At 42.8% G+C, this 19,017-nt stretch overlaps 1 protein-coding gene across 2 annotated transcripts in view; it reads left to right on the top strand.

The window, feature by feature from the left end:
• LOC122805417 (neurabin-1-like) overlaps positions 1-19,017 on the top strand; it is a 1,624,240-nt gene that overhangs the window by 863,660 nt on the left and 741,563 nt on the right. For both annotated transcript variants that reach the window (XM_044075548.1, XM_044075549.1), the window contains exon 12: positions 13,315-13,642. In XM_044075548.1, the coding sequence (XP_043931483.1) occupies positions 13,315-13,642 (328 nt within the window). The remainder of the gene's footprint in view (positions 1-13,314; positions 13,643-19,017) is intronic.

Genomic DNA, 19,017 nt, shown 5'->3' with positions numbered 1-19,017 from the left:
CATGGCAGATAATGTAGCCATACAAACCACACCTCTCAGTAAAGCTGTGATGGATGTCATTTTAGAAGCCAGAAGGCCTAGTACTAGAAAATCCTATGCTGGGAAATGGAGGAGATTTTGCGCTTGGAACCATGCTCAAGGAACTGATACAGCTGTCCCAAATATTCCTCAGATTTTGTAATATTTAACTGAGATGCTGGACAAAGGTCTATCTTTTTCATCAATTAAAATCCATGCCTCTGCCATTTCGGCTCATTACAATACAGAGCCACCAGTACCTCAGAGGAGCCAAAAACTTAAGGCCTCCAAGGAGAATGCCAATACCTGCATGGGACCTCAATTATGTCTTGGAAAAACTCACCTTACCGCCTTTTGAGCCAGCTGCTACTGCGGACATAAAGTTCTTATCTTGGAAAACAGCTCTGCTCCTAGCAATAACTTCTGCAAGACAAGTTTCAGAGCTACAGGCTCTCATGGCTATGGATCCCTTTATCATTTTTTATCCAGACAGGGTCTCTCTGAGAACCAACCCTACATTTATGCCTAAGGTGGTATCCAGTGTAGCCCTTAACCAAAACAATTCATTTGCCAACCTTTTATCCATATCCACAGAACAGGGGGGAGAAAATTCTGCATTCTTTGGATGTACACAGACAACTTAGATTCTATTTGGACAAAACTCAAGTTTTCAGAAAGAGCAATTACTAGTGGCATATGCCACAGCATCACAAGGAAAGGCTATCTCCAAGCAGACTGTTTCAAAGTGGATAGGTCACTGCATTCGTTTCTGCTACTCTCAGCATGGCAAACCAGTGCCTTAAGGGCATTAGGCCACATTCAACAAGAGCTGCAGCCACTTCTGCAGCCTTTCTCAGGGGAGTACCAACCACATTTTGGAGGCTGCTACTTGGAGTTCACTGCATACCTTTACAAAACATTACAATCTGCCTCTTTACTCTAAATCCAGGGCAGGCTTTGCCACTGCAGTTGTGCAGGGCCTCATAGCCGCTCCTAATGCTGTGCTCCAGCCTCCCCCAACCATAGCTTTGGGACGCAACCCAAATGTAATGACTGCAACAAGGAAACACGAAGAACATGGTACAGTTGTGTACACTTACCATAAATGTAGATGTTCCAGTGTATTCACTGTTGCAGTCCAGGTTACCCACCCGCCATCCCACTTATTTTTACTGGAACTTATCTTTACTTCTCTAATCTATGCAACCTACGTGGTGTATTTGCTTATAGATGAAGGTAAAGCTTATTTTGGTGCATGTATGTTTTATTTACATATTTTTAGCCTACCTTTTTGGGGGCACCTGACATCTGGGGCAAGAAAAACTAAATAAAATGGCGTTGGCTGCATCTTTTATACCCCTGACGACCTGACGTCAGGGAAGAGGCAACAGCAACTGACGCAGGACCCAAGACTTTGGAATTCAGGCCGACTGAGGGCAGCCTGCCAGCATAATACCCAAATGTAATGACTGCAGCAGTGAATACACTCGAACATCTACATTTATGGTAAGTGTACACAACTGTACTTTTCTCTGAATTTGCCCTTCTGCTGATCCCTCTGTTGTGTCTGTCTCTTAGAGCAAACCTTCTAAGCTCTTGACTTCTACTAAATTGCTTCCTTCTGACAAGCACAGTAGAGCCATGGATCAGCTGGGCAAAAGGTTGTATACTGCTGCTACCCTGACCTTTTGGGCTATTAATCAGGTACATCTTAGCTCTTCTTTCTTAGGCCTGTGAGGTTATCTCTGACCTTCCTGATTCTAAGAGGAAGGATTCCACCCTCTCTTTGTTGGGCTCCTCTTCTCAAGTGGCTCGCCATTCTATTAAATGTCATTATTACACAGCTGGTGCCGCTTCTAGAGCGGCTGCTTTTGGTTCTGTGTTGAGGCGCTACTGCTGGCTTCACCTCCAGCCTTTATCTAATGATATTAAAGGCTAAATTGTTGGATGCTCCCCTTGATAATAAAAATCTCTTTGCTTCCACAGCTGCTGAGCTTTGTAAATCCCTGCAAGACAAGAGCAAGACCTTGCAGAAATTGAAGCATATTTTTGTTTCTCCTATTCCTAAATTTCAGGGGAATTACCCCTCTAACCTTCCTTTTGTTCATAGACAGTCTTGCCTTCCTCGCAAAGGTAAGAAAGTTTCTAGAAGGGCTCCTACTGCTAAGTCTACTCAGACTCCTACTCAGAAACCTCCTTTTCAAGATGAGCCAGGTTCTGCCTGAATATCTGCTTCCCTTCATACTGAATTGGGTACCTTTATCTGTTCATCTTTCCCTATCCCTTCCAAATTGTTTAAGGATCACTAAGGATTCTTAGTACTGTCCATCATCCGTCAGGAATATTTCATGGTGTAGAAATCCCTTCCTCCTTTTTTGGGCATTTCCCAACCTCCTCAGGTGCAGCTGCCTTTCTTTCAGGATGTACTTCAGGGCCTTTTGTGTCAAGGTACCATCAAAGCAGTTCTCACTCCCCAGGAGGGGAAGGGTTTTATTCCAGAATGTTTTTGGTTCCCAGGAAAGAAGGCAACATGGCTCATTCTGGACCTTTCTCAGCTCAACATCTTTCTGACGATCCTTTCCTTTCAGATGCTGTCCTTTCAGACTCTGTTTCCTCTACTTTTTCCTCAGGCTTTCCTGGTCTCTCTGGATCTAAGGGATGCTTGTCTTCACATCCGTATTTGCACCTATTTCAGGAAATATTTGTGTTCTCTGTTTCTTCTTTGCATTTTCAGTTCTCTGCTTTACCCTTTGGCCTCTTTACTGCTTTTCACCAAATGCCTTGCTCCCGTGATTGCCTTTTGTAGGATGAGGGCGATGCATATCCTTCCTTACCTAGATAGCCTACTCATTCAGGCTTCCTCCCCAGAGACCTTGTTTCAGCACCATCACCCTTCTATTTGCCTTTTGCATTGCCTAGGGTTTATGATAAATTTCCAGAAATCCATCCTGACTCCTTTTCAGGATCATGTTTTTCTCTGCTGCAGGGTCCAGAGCATTCGTATGCTAACTTCACTGCTACCACCTAAGGCTCTTGCTGTAATTGTCTTTTTTCAATCCTACTTTTTCGAGTCTCAGTTATGGCCAGGGAATTTCTGATGACTCTGGGATTCATGGCTTCCACCATTCCTGTACTACCTCTAGCCAGACTCCATATGAGAAAGTTACAGTGGTTCTGAAAGTCTGTCTGGCTCCACCACTGTCATCCTTTAGACTTTCTAGTCCCTCTTCTTCCATGCCTCCAGCTAGAGCTTCAATGGTGGATTTATCTGTCTCTCAGCCCAGGGCTTCCTTTCCAACCCCCAGTCCCCTCTCGGGAACTTTTTTCAGATGCGTCAGACACAGGATGGGGTTCTTCTTTCTGTCCTCTCAAGTTGCAGAGTCTCTGGCCCATTCATCAGAGGTCAGATCACATCGACATCAAGGATATTAGAGCTCTCTTTCTGGACCTTCAAACCTTTTCATACCCTTTTTCTTCCAGGGCCTCCCAAAATCTTTACAGCGCATACCACAATAATATGGTACATCAGGAAGCAAGAGGAGATATGGGTCCTACATTCTTTGCAAACTAGCTGTTCAAGTTACGGCTCTGTTTGTCCAATATCAGTTGACTCTTCAGGCTGTTTATATTCCTTTGGAGCAAAACATTGTGACAGACTCTCTGAGCAGGTCCATAACACAGACTCACAATTGGATGCTTCACAGATATGTGTTTTTAGACATTGTCCACCAGTGGAGTACTCCTCAGGTTGACCTTTTTGCCTCCTCTCTGAACAGACAACTAGCTCTTTTTTGCATCACAGTCCCAAGTCATCTGGCCTGGAAGGTGGATACACCCTCTCTTTGTCTTGGAAAGGGATGATCTGATGATGTCAATTTTCATTCTATCCTCAACTAATGGGTTCAGATCCAGCCCAGCCGTTATACTTGGCCTCCCAACGAACTCTTGAGCTCCTTCCCTACCCATAATGCACCACTCCTAACAACTCTCGGATCTTTAATTACACAGAGCACGTTCGTTCCAATTGAAAATTTGAGGAACTTCATCAGAAACAATGTGATTCTCTACTTCCTTCCTTTTATACACTTAAAGAAGGTGCTTAGCAACACTGACAAAAATTTAAAGGTATACACACATTAAAATATCAAGTACTATTCCCAAACTTCCTGCATCAAATATATATAGAAAAGTTTGATTGTAGAAGTCCTATGACAGGAAGTCTGACTTAGTTTTCAAAATAGGCTTTTTTAAAATGTTTTTAAATAGTTTAATTGATCATGCAAGCTATTTCATGTGTATACTAATTCTTAATGCATCTGCTTTTATGTTTTTTTTGTACAGTATTTACTTTTATATATAATGGTATTGATGTTTAGCATGAATATATATTTGATGCAGGAAGTTTAGGAATAGTACTTGATACATGAAACTTTGTGTAATGAAAGACTGTTATGTTCTGGTGCAGTGTTTTTTTTTATTTGAGTTTAACAAGTACACTTATCATGGCTTTGGGAATTCTCAGATCGTTTGCTACTTTAGCGTCTAGAAGTGGTTGACTTCAGCTCTCTGGATTTCAGTGGGAGATAATATGAAAAAAGAATGTATCTTTCTAAAAAAAATTTTATCTAACACTATTGCCTTAATCTTTAGTTTTTATCTTTAATCGTAAGTAATTTCTTCTGTCCCATTTTCTTACACTTATAAGTGTAAATTTCCTATCATTGTTGGTAGGTCTAACTGTACTTCCCTTTACCCTTTTTTGCACTTTACGTATTCTTTGATTACTATAGTTGGTATGTTCTCTTTTTTTACAAGGTAATTGTAATTCTTTAATACCATAGCTGGTATTTTACCTTTCCTCTCCTTCCTGGTAAAAAAAAAAAAAAAAAAAAAAAAAAAATAAAGGTTTACTTTAACACTCTCATTGTGGTAGTTTTTCTCCCTTTAACAATGTCTGATAAAGCAAGATTTCAAAAATGTGGTGTGTGGGCACAAATTGCCTTATTCTGATGTCCACACTCTTGTGTGTATTGCTTAGGTCCAGGGCATCTGCAGCAAGACTGCACTATCTGTTGTGGGTTCAACCCCTGTGCACTAGCTGAAAGAAAGAATAAAAATGATGAAAGGATTACTGCTTTCATTTTCTGAAGTCATTGCTGTGGTTCAGTCCCCCAAACACAAATCTAAAGACCCTTCCAAGAGGTCGAAGTCTTCTGACTCTCCAGCCTCTTCTTCATCAGAGCCTAGGAAGAAGAAAGAGAATCTAGATCTGAAGTCACGATCCGACCCTCTTTGGATCCGGTTAAGCCTGTGCCGAATTCACCATCCTTGGATCTGAAACCTTTGCCAAGGACAAAGTACTCTCCAAGTCTGGAATATAGTTCCATCCAGAGTGCCCTGTGCCTTTTTAGAGAGGTACCCTAAATTAACATCCCTGGTATCTTATTCCTCAGATGTGGAGAGAATGATGAGGAAATGCTTCACAGAGCATTTTCTCACTTTCTACCCCTTCGGGTCAGGAAGTCCGATCATCCACTACTCCACCTGTTACTGCTCCTCGAATCTGACCTGTGATTTTAGAGTCCTGTGATGCAAGTGTTGTGGGTCCATCTGATTTGGATCCAAAGAGAGCACTGCCTTCGAATTCATATACTGCTCTGAGTACATCGGCTCTGACATCCTCTGAGCCAGATGACTGTCGGAGCCAAAGTATCCCTGCTGGATCTTGGAGCTTTGGCACGGGATAGCTTGCCTCTGACTTCCACCTTGGGTGGGTTGTCCTTAGGGTGTGGTGAGGGAATGAGCTAGAAACTCACTTTCTCTGCTCCTTTGTCTTCCTTCTCCTCGAAGCGGTCTTTGAAGTTGTGAAGAGAGTGTGCCAGGTGGGCTCTTCCCCCTCGGATCCACCCTCTTCTTCTCAAATGACTTTGCACTGTGATCCTCTGCATTCTACCCCACAGGGATAGCCAGCCCAAAGCTTCCAGGCTACCCAGAGGGGTTTCTTCATCAGACCACCCCACCGAAGAAGTCCCTAGGAAGAGAAAGTGCAAAACGAGGCAATGAGACTGTCCTCAAGAGTCAGTCACTAAGGATACTGATTTTGATGAAGGAGAGGGGTCCCCAAAATCACCCAATGACGTCTCATTTGAGACGTTCTTGAGATCCTTAAGCAGAATGGTGGCTGGTCTTCCCAAGACCCTACTCTGGAGGAGTCAGTATTTCTGGAAGCTTTTGGGACTGGACCACCTACCTCGTGGGTTACTCCACCCATGAACGAATGCATTAATTTGATTTCTAGGTAGGCGTGGAAGGAGCCTGATACGACTGAGCCAGTCCCCAAGAGACCAGACCAGATTCTGGCTCCACCAGTAGGCAGGGAATTTGGGGGTAAAGGGGTGCTAGTAGATACTATGGCTGTGGTGGCAGCTACAAAAAACAGGAACTCGTGGAACAGAGTTCTACTGTGCATCCTTGTAACAGAGAGTCTAGAGTGATAGACCGATTTGGGAAGCATGTTTATGCTTCAGCAACCTTTGCACTCATATTGCTAAACTGTTTGGCACATTTTATGAGGCTTCAAATAGATTTGATTAAAGAACTATCGAAGTCTTTCTGGAACCGAAACTGCTGAGACTCAATCTTCAGTAGTATCTCAGTTGGGTACCCTACAAGCTATATCTAATTCATCCATAAGGTTTATTTCACGTGGTGCAGAAGGCACCTCAAGGGCTTGCGGGTTCAGGCATTTCCATCAGGAGGCATGCCTGGATGTGCCTGTGTAATTTTGTAGTGCCCTTCAAGTCACCATTCGTCAATGCTCCCTTTGACAGGACATCTTTGTTTGGCCCCACAGTAAAGGACACACTCTCCAGGTGCGAGAAAGACATCAAGACCCTCTCTGCAATGGGTGTGCATTTTTTGACACCTCAGTGGACCTTTTTCAGGAATCAATGAGGAGGTTGAAAAATGTGGTTGAGAAAATCTCAGGGTCCTTTCCAGGACATATGTGGAGGTAGTTCCCCCAGAGGTGTGTGGGGAGGGTGTGATAATGAAAGATGATGCCACCATGGCAGAGGAGTCCAGCAAAACTGGAGTTCTACAGATTCCTTTTTCGACAGACCCTTTCAGTGCTCCTGAAGGGAGGTCCAATTGCCTACCTCTAGAGGCAGTCAGGGGTCACTTATCTCTGCACCAGAGAGCCTGGTTAGACATAACAAAAGACGGGTGCAGGGAATTATTTCCAGAGTTTATATAATTCCTTTTTCCCTTCCTTCTCCATTGTCAAGAAAATTTCCCGATGTTCACCCAGTTAGGGCAAAGCAGCAACACTAGAAATACAAAAGCTGTCAGAAAAAGAGAGTCATCCAAGATGTCCCACCAGACCAGATAGAGTCCAGAACATACTCAAGATTCTTTTTAGTGCCAAAAAAAAACAAAAAACAGAGGACTGGAGACCAATTTTGGATCTCAGAGCATTGAGCAAGTTGGTTCGACACACAAAGTTCCGGATGGTCATGGTTCAGTCTGTTCTGCCCTTTCTGGGCAAGGACAACTGGATGTACTCAATAGATCTTCAAAATGAGTACTATCATATAAAGATGAACAAACGATCCAGAAGGTACTTATGCTTCTGGCTGGCTGCCAGTCACTTATCAGTTCAGAGTACTGCCCTTTGGCCTAACCACAGCCCCCAGAGTGTTCACCATATCCATGGCTGTGGTAGCAACTCACTTGAAACTGTAAGGATTCCAAGTGTTTTCATATTTAGACGACTGGCTCATTACCACCCCGATCAGGCATTGGCTGATAGAGGCTCGAGATCAGGTGTTACAGACCTGTTCACATCTCGGAATAACCATAAATTACAAAAAGTCTCATCTACAGCCAACCCAAACGTTCAACACAGTATCTATGTTAGCTTCTTTTCCACTGTCGAGAGTGTAAACAATAAGGATGCAGGTCAGAAAGATAATGTGCAGTACCAGAACTTCAGCCCAATTGATTCTGCAAGGCCCTGTGATCAATGTCAGTGACAATTTTAGTCCCTTTAGCAGTATTCCATGTCAGGATTCTGCAGTGGATGCTAGCAACACAATGACCAGTGCTCTGTCAACCCATGTCTGCAAAGATAAGAATAACCCAGGTATGCAAATGATACCTTTCCTGGTGGATGCAGTCATAGCAGCTGTTATAAGGTCATCCTTTCATCCTCCCTCAGCCCAAGGCCATAGTGACCATGGACACTTTCCAGATTGGGTGGGGTGGTGGCATTTCCTGGAGAAAACAGTCCAAGGCACTTGGTCCCCTGAAGAGGCCAACTTGCATATCAATGTTTTGGCATTGCAGGCATTCCAAAACACACTTCCTCTGGGGACAATTGCAATCTAGACAGACATTTCAGTAGTTTGGTATATCAACAGACAAGGGGAACCAAATCCTATGCCCTGTGCCAAGAAGCCCTCCGGGTGTGGCAGTGGGCGATATTCTCCAACTGCTTTCTAATAGCAATGCACATTCCGGAGAAGTCCAGTGTGATAGTGGACAGACTAAGCAGGTCCATCTTACTAACGCACAAGTGGTCCCTCCACAAAAAAGTGACAAAGGATTTTCAGTCAGTGGAGCCAGCCTTGCTGAGATCTTTTTGCATCTTCCATATACAACAAATGCAGCAGTTTCTTTGCCCTGATCCTCCCACTGGAGGAATCTCCGAAGGATGATTGGACCCTGGTTTTCTGTATGCTTATCCTCCAACCCCCCTAATTCCCAAATTCCTTTAGAAAGCAGCCCAGTTGAAAAGCAAAGTCATCATTGTGCCTTACTGGCCTTGGCAGATGGTTTCCCCCTTCCTTTGGTCTCATCTGCTATATCCACCTTGGATTCTGGATCCAACTCCAGACCTTCTGTCTCACCCAACAGGCATGGTTCACCCAGATATCTTAAATCTCAAACAGCATGGTTTCTTCAATTCCCTTAATAACCAGGCAACCAATGCTTTCTTCTCCTTGACATTCCATAGTTTTATCTTCCTATGAACCTTCTTCTAGGAAACTCTACAGGAGTAAATGGAAAAGGTTCATTTATTGGGCAGAGCAGAATCAGATAGACCCCTTCTCAGCTCCAGTTCTAGAATGTTTATTGAGTTTATTTAATGAAAGTGCTAGTTCATCAAATATTAAAGTTCAGCTCACAGCAATCTCTGACTTTCATGCAGGGTTTCAAAATTCTTCATTGGCTTCCTCTAAACTGTGCAAGACCTTTTGGAGAGATGCTCTTCTGCTAAGACCCCCTTATAATGACTCCATGCCACCATGGGATTTAAATTTGGTACTGCAAGCCTTACTTCATTCTCCCTTTGAACCTGCAGCTAAATATGATTTTAAATTTGTGACCTGGAAAACTATCTTTTTAGTTGCAATTATATTTGCTAGAATTTCAGAAATTCAAGCATCATCTTGTAAGCCTTATTTGATATTTCATAAGGCTATGGTCACGTTATGTACCAATGTTTCCTTCCTTTCTAAAGTGGTGTCAGAATCCACCATCAACCAATCGATTAACTTACCAGTATTCTTTCCAAAATTTACAAATAAAAGGGAATATATGCTGCACTTACTGGATGTTCATAGGGAATTAGGTTTCTACCCATACAGAACAAGAGAGATTAGAAAGACAGATCAGCTAACTATTTTGCACAAAATAAATTGGGCGAATTAGTTACAAAGGTAACTCCAGCTAGATGGTTGACAAATTGCATTTCAGTTGTCTATAACAAATTGAATTTCACCTTACCAAAACCATTAAAGGCTCATTCAACTAGATCTATGGCAGCTTCTGCTGTATTCCATTCTAGTGCTTCTATGGGTGATATATGTGTGTGACTACATCCTGGTCAAATCCTCATACTTTTATCAGTCATTACAAACTAGATCAGGTCTCGAGGGGAAGAGCAGCCTTTGCTCAACCGTACTCCGGAATGTCCTTCCTTAGACTCCACTCAGGAATTTATGTAGCTGAGAACTCTGTCCCATTAGTTGAGGATAGAATGAAACTTGACGACATCAGAAATAAAATTTATGTACTTAGCATAACATTCTGTCTGTGTTGTCCATTTTCATTCTTCCTCAACTCCCCACCCACCATCTTTGTCCTTTGCATTGAACTCCATTTACGGGATTTCCTTTGTAGTCTTCTGTCAAGCTGTAAACAAGATCTGAGAGTTGTTAAGGGTGGTGCATTATGGGTAGGGAAAAAGCTTGAGAGTGTGTTGGAGGCCATGAGCTAGTATAATGTCCGAGTTGGATCCGAACTCATTAGTTAAGGAAGAATGAAAATAGACAACACAGATGGAACATTATGGTAAGTACATAACTTTTTTTTCTCTAAACCTTCCGTCCCCTTCCTGTCATACCAAGGCTCCTGCTCAAGATAGAGCAAGACTCTCCCAAATTCTTGTTGGTGACTCCCTTTTGACCCAGACAGCACTGGTTCCCTCTTCTTCTGCACCTAGCTAAGGGCAATCACCACAAGTTACCTCTCACAGAGTTGGACGTACACACACAAGACAAGGGGGTCTCTCATCCATCCTCACTTGTCCACTCTTCATCTGATACTGTAGGTAATAGGGTTTTGATCCCTTTTAGGCACCTTTTTTCAAAGGACATGCTTTAGGTTCTGTGGGAGGCCAGGAAACCCACTACCTGGAAATCCTATATGTCCAAATGGAAAAGATTTTCTGTCTGGTGCTATGCTCGTAACCAGGATCCACTTTCTTTTGTGATTCCTGTAATTCTCAGTTGTTTGAATTGCTGCATGCTAGGTTGGCGTATTCTTCAGTTAAAGCTTACCTTTCAGCTATTTCTGCTTGTGTGCCTTTGACTGCTCCCTAGGCCTCTAAATTTGAGGTCAAACAGTTTATTAAAGGTACCCTTGATATTAGGCCTCCCAGCAAACCTATTCCTCCTTCCTCTGACCTTAATTTTGTTCTTAAAAATTGACTCGGGCTCCTTTTGAGCCGGCAGATTTAGCTTCCTTGTAGCATTGTGCATGAAAGACTGTTCTTTTTTGCCATTACTTCAGCTAAGAGGGTGTCTCAGGTTCAGGCCCTTATGGCTGTTACTCCTTTTTCAGTTTTTCATAGGGAACAGAGTGTCTCTTCTTATTAATCCTTCTTTTATGTCCAAAGTGGTTAATGAATTCTCTCTTAATCAGTCTGTTAATTTGCCCGCATTTTTTCTTCTCCACAGTCTGCTAGTGAGAAGGTTTTTCACCCTTGGATTTGCATAGACAGCTCAGGTATTGTTTGGGTAAGACTAAGGTCATTCGCAAGTCTGAGCAACTTTTTATTTCTTTTCATTCTGGATCTATAGGTTTGTCTGTTTCTAAGCAGACCATTTCTTCTTGTTACTCTTTTCTTGGGAAAAGCCTTTCTGTTTCTCTAAAGGGTCATTGTACCAGGGTTGTGGCTTCCTCTGGTGCTTTTTTCAAAGGCTTGTATACCAATTCCACCCTGCTACTTGGTCCTCTGTCCAAAACTTTACTAAGCATTACAAATTGTATGTTTCCAATGCAAGAGTTGGATTTGCCAGAGCTATCCTGCATGGTTTTCTGGAGGGTTCTTCTGGGCCTTCCTCCTCCCAAGTTCCTCTTGAGCTTTTGTACTCTTCCTTTATTGAAGAGTACTGCAACAGTGATGTAGAAGGACATTGTACAGTTGTGTAAAGTCTTACCATAACAGTAGATGTCTTTCTTTTCACTCTTGCAATATTCACTCTCTCCCTCCTCCCCCTTTCCTGTACTCCTCCTTTTTTCCTTCTGGATGCACATTTTCCTGCTTTTATCCTAGGACAGCTATTCCTCCCGGGGCTATTCAGTTCTGGGGTATGTACGTCCATACGTCACCTTTATGCTCTATGCCATGAGCAAGGAGCATACATGTGAAATACGATGTCCTTAAAAACCTAAGGCTTTGGTATACTGGCCGGAAGTTGGCAAAGGATCCATTTGCGAAGAATACTGTAACAGTGAAGAGAAGAGCATCTACTATTATGGTGAGATTTTACACAACTGTACTTTCTTTTTGAAGGCTTTTGAATTTGAGTTATTGAGACAAAATTTATGCAGGGTATTTGGTCCCATTCTAAAAAAGTAGTAGCATTTTTAGATTTTTCCCAGATTAACTGAGACATATTTTCCACAGTTATTTCTGTTTACATCATTTTAATATGACATTCAACCTTTGTGATAAGTTGGAGACCATTTGCAGCCTCTTTAATAAGTTGGTTTTGTTGTTTATCTTTGTACATTGTGACTTTTTTTTTCAGGATCGCAGATGGGAAATAAAGTGGAGTCTTAATTCAGTTTTAAGTGAGGCCCAAAGTATGTCTGTATTGGGGAGTTAGGCTTGGTTTCTGTGGTAAAAAGTATCTAATCTCTAATTCGCTAATTTATGATGTGTAAGTGAGATGTAAGATTTGAACTGAGGTCTAGTTCCTTTCCTTGTATAACCACTAGATAACTCTGTATTTAGATTTCATTAATCTGTCTTAGACTTGTCCAAAAAAAAACTTAGAGAAATAGTGGAGTTCATTACAATTGTGGACCATGACTTGTGTACTGGTGAGTAAAGAATAAATAGATTTTTGTTTGGATGTATCAAACGAAAAGTTTATGTGGAACATAGGGATTCCATCAATTTAGTTATAACCTTAGAAACATTTTAATACAATTTTTAATATAACATATTTTGTCTAGGCTTGTATCAGTGACAGTGTGACCTGCAATTATTATATAATGATGTGAAAACCTGTTTGAGAGAAATCATATAAACCAAGAAAGCTATATGGTCTGAGCAGAGAATGTAAATTCATAAAAGGAATACAGGTTTATTAGCATAAGGGTTTTAAATAGCATGCAGTAGAATCTGCCTAATTTATCAAAATTGGCCGAAAGGGCTATTATACTGGATCGTTTCTTGATTAACATTGCTGCACTCAGTTTGAGAACCAGATATATTTGCCCATATCCATTCTACTGTATCATTTTCCATTCATAACTTCTTATATGTTTCTCTTGGATATGCACTATATTGGCACTGAACATAAAAAAATTGAAGAATTATTTCCTTTTTTCTAAATACTTAAATGTGTTTTACATGCCATACTTTTATTAATCTTTTTTTCTAATTAGAGTTTATTTTATAACCTGAGACTGTTTATTTCCTTTGTTGTGTGCAGAAACATTTAGCATTTATATATTGCCATTGATGACTGTTATAGGATTGTTTTCATATTTGTACAGGAGGAAGATGATGAAAATGTTTTGAAAATCGAAACACTTCCTGTTCATGAAGTAGCAGATGAAGAAATAATTTTGCAGATGTCTGTACCATGTCATACAGAAGAACATAAAACTGAAAGCATGGAGTCTGCTGAGAATATATTCAGTCTACGTGATACAAGTCCCTCTACATCTTCACAGTCTTCTCCAGTCCATGGAATAAACAGTGAAAAAACATCAAGTGCAACTGTTTCGCAGTCACATGGGACTGTTGCTTCCAGTTCTCCCACAGGTTTTCTTAGAAATGCAAAAAAAAGGGAATCAAAAGGCAAAGGAAAAGAAACTAAAGGTAACAGATTTTAAAATACCTCTTATTTCAAGTTAACAAAGTGCAAAATAGTCCATTTTTGTCATAAAGTCCCATATCATTCTAGATCAGCCAATGTTTTTCCATTTTGTTTGCATTTTCCACTGGCAATGTTGTGACTATCTAGCCCCTCGCACTCTGTTTACCTATTTGCTCCTTTTTCTCCTACATGGTGTAGTGCCTGCATAATCTCGTAACATTCCTGTCTTTCCTAGGAGGATTGGCATTTTGACAACCACATCTGATGATGTCCATTTCATTCTTCCTCACTTCTGGGTTTAGGATCCGATATCAGATCCGATTCGGTTGCTTTTACAAGACTATGATCCAAGCCTTTAGCTCTTCCCTCTCCCATAACACCTCACACCTACTCTAACCTTCAGATCTCATTTGCCGCAGTTCAGCGCAGGTGTGGTCCGTAGCTCTCAAGTGTTTTTGTGGAAAAGGCAAGAGTTTTTTCTCTGTTTTCCTTGTGATTACTTAACTAACCTAATTAATCCCTTCTTGCTTTTCTTCCCTTACCTCTCCTCCTGTAGTTTTTGTTTTTGAGTGTTAGGAACTCTCCCCTTCCTTTCACTTTCTCTTTCAATACTTTGGCATTTTTTCCTGTAAAAAAAAAAAAAAGAAAGAAAGAATAAGAAAAAGGTGTTTCAGATAGTTTTTTTCTTTACTGTCCGTAGCCTGCTATAGCATTACTTTAGTGTGTTTGTGGTTCTTGTACCCTTGGTTTTTGGCTTATCTCACAAGATGTCAGCAAAAACAGGTAAGCCAACAGGGTTCAAAAGATGCACTTCTTGTGGGCACAAAATTCCAAATTCTGATGCCCACAAGAAATGCATCTGTTGTCTGGGGTCCAACAGTCTGCAGGCTTGACTGTACCGTATGTGTGGCCTTCAACTCGCTCTCCCTCTCAAACTGGCAGAACAAGCTAATCTTGAAGGGGATTTTGCCGCCTTATGGAGCTCAAACTCCTGCCAAGTTGTCATGCTCTAAGGACCTTAAAAGAAGAGCCTCGTCAGCTTCCCCAGAAGCTTCTCATGCTGAGAAAAGGCAAAGGCTACCAGATCCAAAGTTCTCAGATCCGAGTATGTCTCAAGTTCCTTCGGATCTGATACTCCACTCTGATCTGAAGCTGGGTTCAGATAAGACTATGGATCCATTGTTGACACAGGGTATGACTATAGTCATTAAAACATGCATTCCCGGTTCCTACCTCCAAAATCTCATCACTGACCAGATCCAGGCACTCCTCGGCTTCATGTAGGTCATCTCGAAGCCTTCAATCTGATATGGATAGGATGATGTTGAGATTTCTCAAGGCACAGATAGATTTGGGACTTTTGCCATCTCTGTCCCATCCGGGATCCATAAGATCTCCAGCATCTTGTCTACATGCTCCTCTTCCAATCCAACTTATTGCTTCAGAATCCCAGGATCTGGTTTCTCTGAGAGAGTCGTCCAGGGATCCATGGATAATGATTTCCTCGACTCTGTCAGGGTCCCAGACCGGCTTGGCTCTGATGCCTTTGGGCTGGTCTCAGATCCAAGTTGTCTGCACTGACTCCAGGGGACAGGCATTGGCTCTAACTTTGTCAGATCCATCCTTTCCCCTAGGAGCTTCGGGCTTCAACAGCTCGGGTCCAGTACTATTTGGAGGCTTTGAATCCAGAGTAGATTCTACTCTTTTTCCCCAGGTAGCTTAAGCTCCAGGAGAGAAGAAGAGGGACTCCTGAAGTCCATCAGACTTTCGGGTGGTTGGTAGGAGTTTCTGTAGACCTAGAGCTCTGTCCCCTCTTACCCCGGATCCTACCTGGTCTACATTTCTTCTGAGCCTCGACGTCCCTCCATCCTGTCCTAGGTCAGCCCCATTGAACTAGCCTTCAGATTACTACTACCACCCAGGGGACCCCCTATATCTTCTGATTCTTCCCCTGAACTACCCACAGGGGAGGTACATCACAAGAAAAAGGGTAAGAGGAGGCACTTAGACTCCCATATGGAGTCCTTAACCAAGGACACCGACTTCAGTGTAGGAGCGGGATCCCCAAGGTTTCCACCTGGAGATGTCTCCTTTGGAGACATCCTGGAAATATTGAGACAGAGAGGTGGATGGTCCTCTCAACCGCCTCCTTCTGAGTTGGTGTTTTGGAGGCATTCGGGGCAGGCCCATCTATGTCCTGGATAACCCCCCCCCCGGTGGATGAACTTAAACTTAAACTTGATCTAGTTTCCCGCCTGGAGTGGAAGGAACCCAACACAGTGGAGCCTGTTCCTAAACTTGCAGACAAGTATTTAACCCCACCTAGTGACAGAATTAATTGGAGCAAAGGTGTGCCCATTGATGCTATTGTGGTGTCAGCAGCCACAAAGAAGGAGCTGGCCAAGCAGAGCTCCACAGTCCATTCCCCGAACAGGGAGTCCTCTGCTTTGGACAGATATGGGAAGCACGTCTACGCCTCAGTCACTTTTGAGCTGAGAGCTTTGAACTAGCTGGCCCATTTTACTCATCTACAAAGAAACTTGGTCAAGGAGCTAACCAACTCTCTTAGAGAGACCTTATCGGAGGAGGATCTCCTCTTCCGCGGTGGTGGTGCTGTGGTAGCGTTGTCGCCTCACAGTAGGATGCTGTCCAGTTCGACTCTCAGCTAGAATGTCTTCTGCATGGACACATGCGTGAATGGGTGTAAAAGGAAAAAACTTTAAAGACCAATTCACGTTAGGTTCAAGCAAGGCACCCTTTATTACTTGCAGCAAGGAGACAAAGCATGTATGTACAGGATTTGTCTAAATGATTAATGACTAGTAGGTTAATACTTATACAGTTCTTTTCCTGTCACATAGAAAATGTTACATTCTATTGCTGACGTAGTTAGACACAGCTTTCTGTATGTTCTACAGAAAATATTGTTAGACTTATTGCTGACCAAGTTAAAATATCTGTCATTTTGCAAAACATTTTGAGAAAAACAACCTGGCCTTGGGTTTATGTCAGTCCATTTCAGCATTTCAATTCTTCTGTTGTACTGATGTTCATTGTGTTACCCTGCTGCAGTCATCACACTTGGGTTATCCTGTCATCAGGCGGTCCTGCAGTCGGCCGGAATTCTTGGTCCGGCATCAGTTGCTGTTGCTTCTTCCCTGACGTCAGTGCGCCAGGGGTATATGTAATGCATCCGACGCCATTTTCTTCAGTCTTTCTTGCCGCGCGGTGCCCGAAGCAGAAGCAGTTCGCAAGTGCCGGTCAGCCAACTCCTGAGATTTTCTAAGTCGAATTTCAGAGCCAAAGTCTTCAATAAAGCTAAGTACCCCAGTGGGGAAACTTTTCTTGCCTCAGACCGATGTCAAAAAAAGTTAACAATTGTATTTCTTGTGGGAAGCAAATACCTCATAAGGATTTTCATTCTTACTGCATACCTTGCCTAGGCCCAGACCACGACATCACTGGTTGTCGTTTTTGTGCTAGGTTCAATAAGCGTACTATAAAAAGACGCTTTGATTTCGCACGACACTACTTCGGTAGAAAATTTAACTACACAATGCCGTCGGAGCAACCGACTACCGGCGTGCACAAAAAACGCAAGGATAAGGACAGGCAGCCTAGACCCAAGCCAGACTCCGAGACCTCGGCTGGGCCGGTCTCCGGTCTTCAGTGAGGCTCCTACGCAGCCCCTGGCTACCGCAGATTTGGAACCCGAGACCGCTTCGGAGGCTTTGGCGGAGAGTGCTAGGCTGATGCAGCCATTTTGTTTAGCCCCCCTACTGACGACACTGCAGCAGTGCTGCAGAAACACCTTCGGTTTCTGAAGGTGTCTTCAGACCGACGACGCTCACCATAAAAACGTATCCTAAGCTTAAGACTCCGATTAAACCATAAAAGACTGCACTTCAGTCTCCAGTACAAGGCCGCATGCCTAAGAAACAGATGCTTAAAATGGCGGAAGCTTTGATCTCTTTAATCAGGGGTTCCCAACCCCCACCTGACAAAAGGCCTAGACGAGGAAGATTATGCCTCCTCTGAACAAGTGTCTATTTCCTCAGGCTCCTCTGAGGACCAAGATTACTCTTTTTCCCCTTATGAAGATTCTGATGCTGAGGATTCCATTCCCTCAGCTTCTCCCCCTGAAGACTACTCCTTTGGGGAAACTTTACACACTATGAGGGAACATTTTCACTGGGAAAGGTCAGGACTACTCTGACTCAAAGAAAAGGCTCAGAGAGTTTCTTTTACTCCCCCAGCACAGACCTCTTGCCATCCCCCCAGTTTTAGACATTGTGGATGATGTTTACCTAGAATCTAGTTTGAACCCAGATTCTCTGCCTCCTGCTCCAGCCAAACCAGACAGATACTATAGAGTGCTTGACTCCCACAAATTCCTTTATAAAACCCCTGTTGCTGATCCAGAGACTATCTTCCAGGGTCCCAAAGGGGCTAAGGCTTCTATGGCAAAAAATCCTGTACCCTCTGAAAGGGACTCCAGAGCACTAGACAGGTGGGGGGAAAAAGGTTTACAACTCAGCCACTCTAGCTATGAGAGCACTAAATTGCCAATTTCACATGCTAAAATATCAGCAATTTCTAATGTCTCAGTTAAGACAAAAATGAGCGCACTCATCAACAGTCTGAATTGAAAGAAATGCAGGATCTGTTGCATGCAACTGAACAGGTGGGCAAACATACTTTACAATGTGGGTTTGATTCTTTAGAGGCTTCCTGCAGAGCAGCTGTCACTGGGTCTGTTTTATGTAGGCATGCTTGGTTAAAGGAACAAACTCTGCCTGATCATGTTAAAGCAAAGCTTCTATATGCTCCCTTACAGCAGGATGTCCTATTTGGAGTTAAAGCAGAAGAAGTCTTAAAGAAAATGGAGGATAAGGCAGAATATATGCAGACAGTCAGAGATTTTCTACAGGTACAGCTCCCTCGCTTCAGGAGAAATTGGCTAACAAAGAATTGGTCCTTTCCAACTACTGACAGACCACAGAGGGGTACATACAGACGGCCAAGAGACAGAGGGCAACCACAAGCCCAATACAAACCTTGACAATAGGGCACTGCAACACAGAAGGGGGGGGAGAAGACAGGCCCCAAACTACTAGAAGGCAAACTCAATGACTTACACCTCATCTGGCCAAGCAACACTCTCTTGGCAGCTCCCTTGGGAGGAAAGCTCACACTTTTTTCAGACAACTGGCACATTGTCACAAAGGACAAATGGGTCCTAGATATAATTTCACGAGGATACAGATTCCATTTCCACACCTTGCCAATGAAAAGAGGAATGCCAAACTTGCCACAAAATCAATGGGTGGAGGCACAAAAACAAATTACAGCTCTCATGGACATGAGAGCCATTCAA

This window comes from Protopterus annectens, chromosome 6.part1 (assembly GCF_019279795.1).
Source record: "Protopterus annectens isolate FY-2018-M chromosome 6.part1, PAN1.0, whole genome shotgun sequence".
In the NCBI taxonomy this organism is placed as follows: domain Eukaryota; kingdom Metazoa; phylum Chordata; order Ceratodontiformes; family Protopteridae; genus Protopterus; species Protopterus annectens.
Note: the sequence above shows the minus strand (reverse complement) of the source record. Positions and strands in the feature narration are given on the sequence as shown.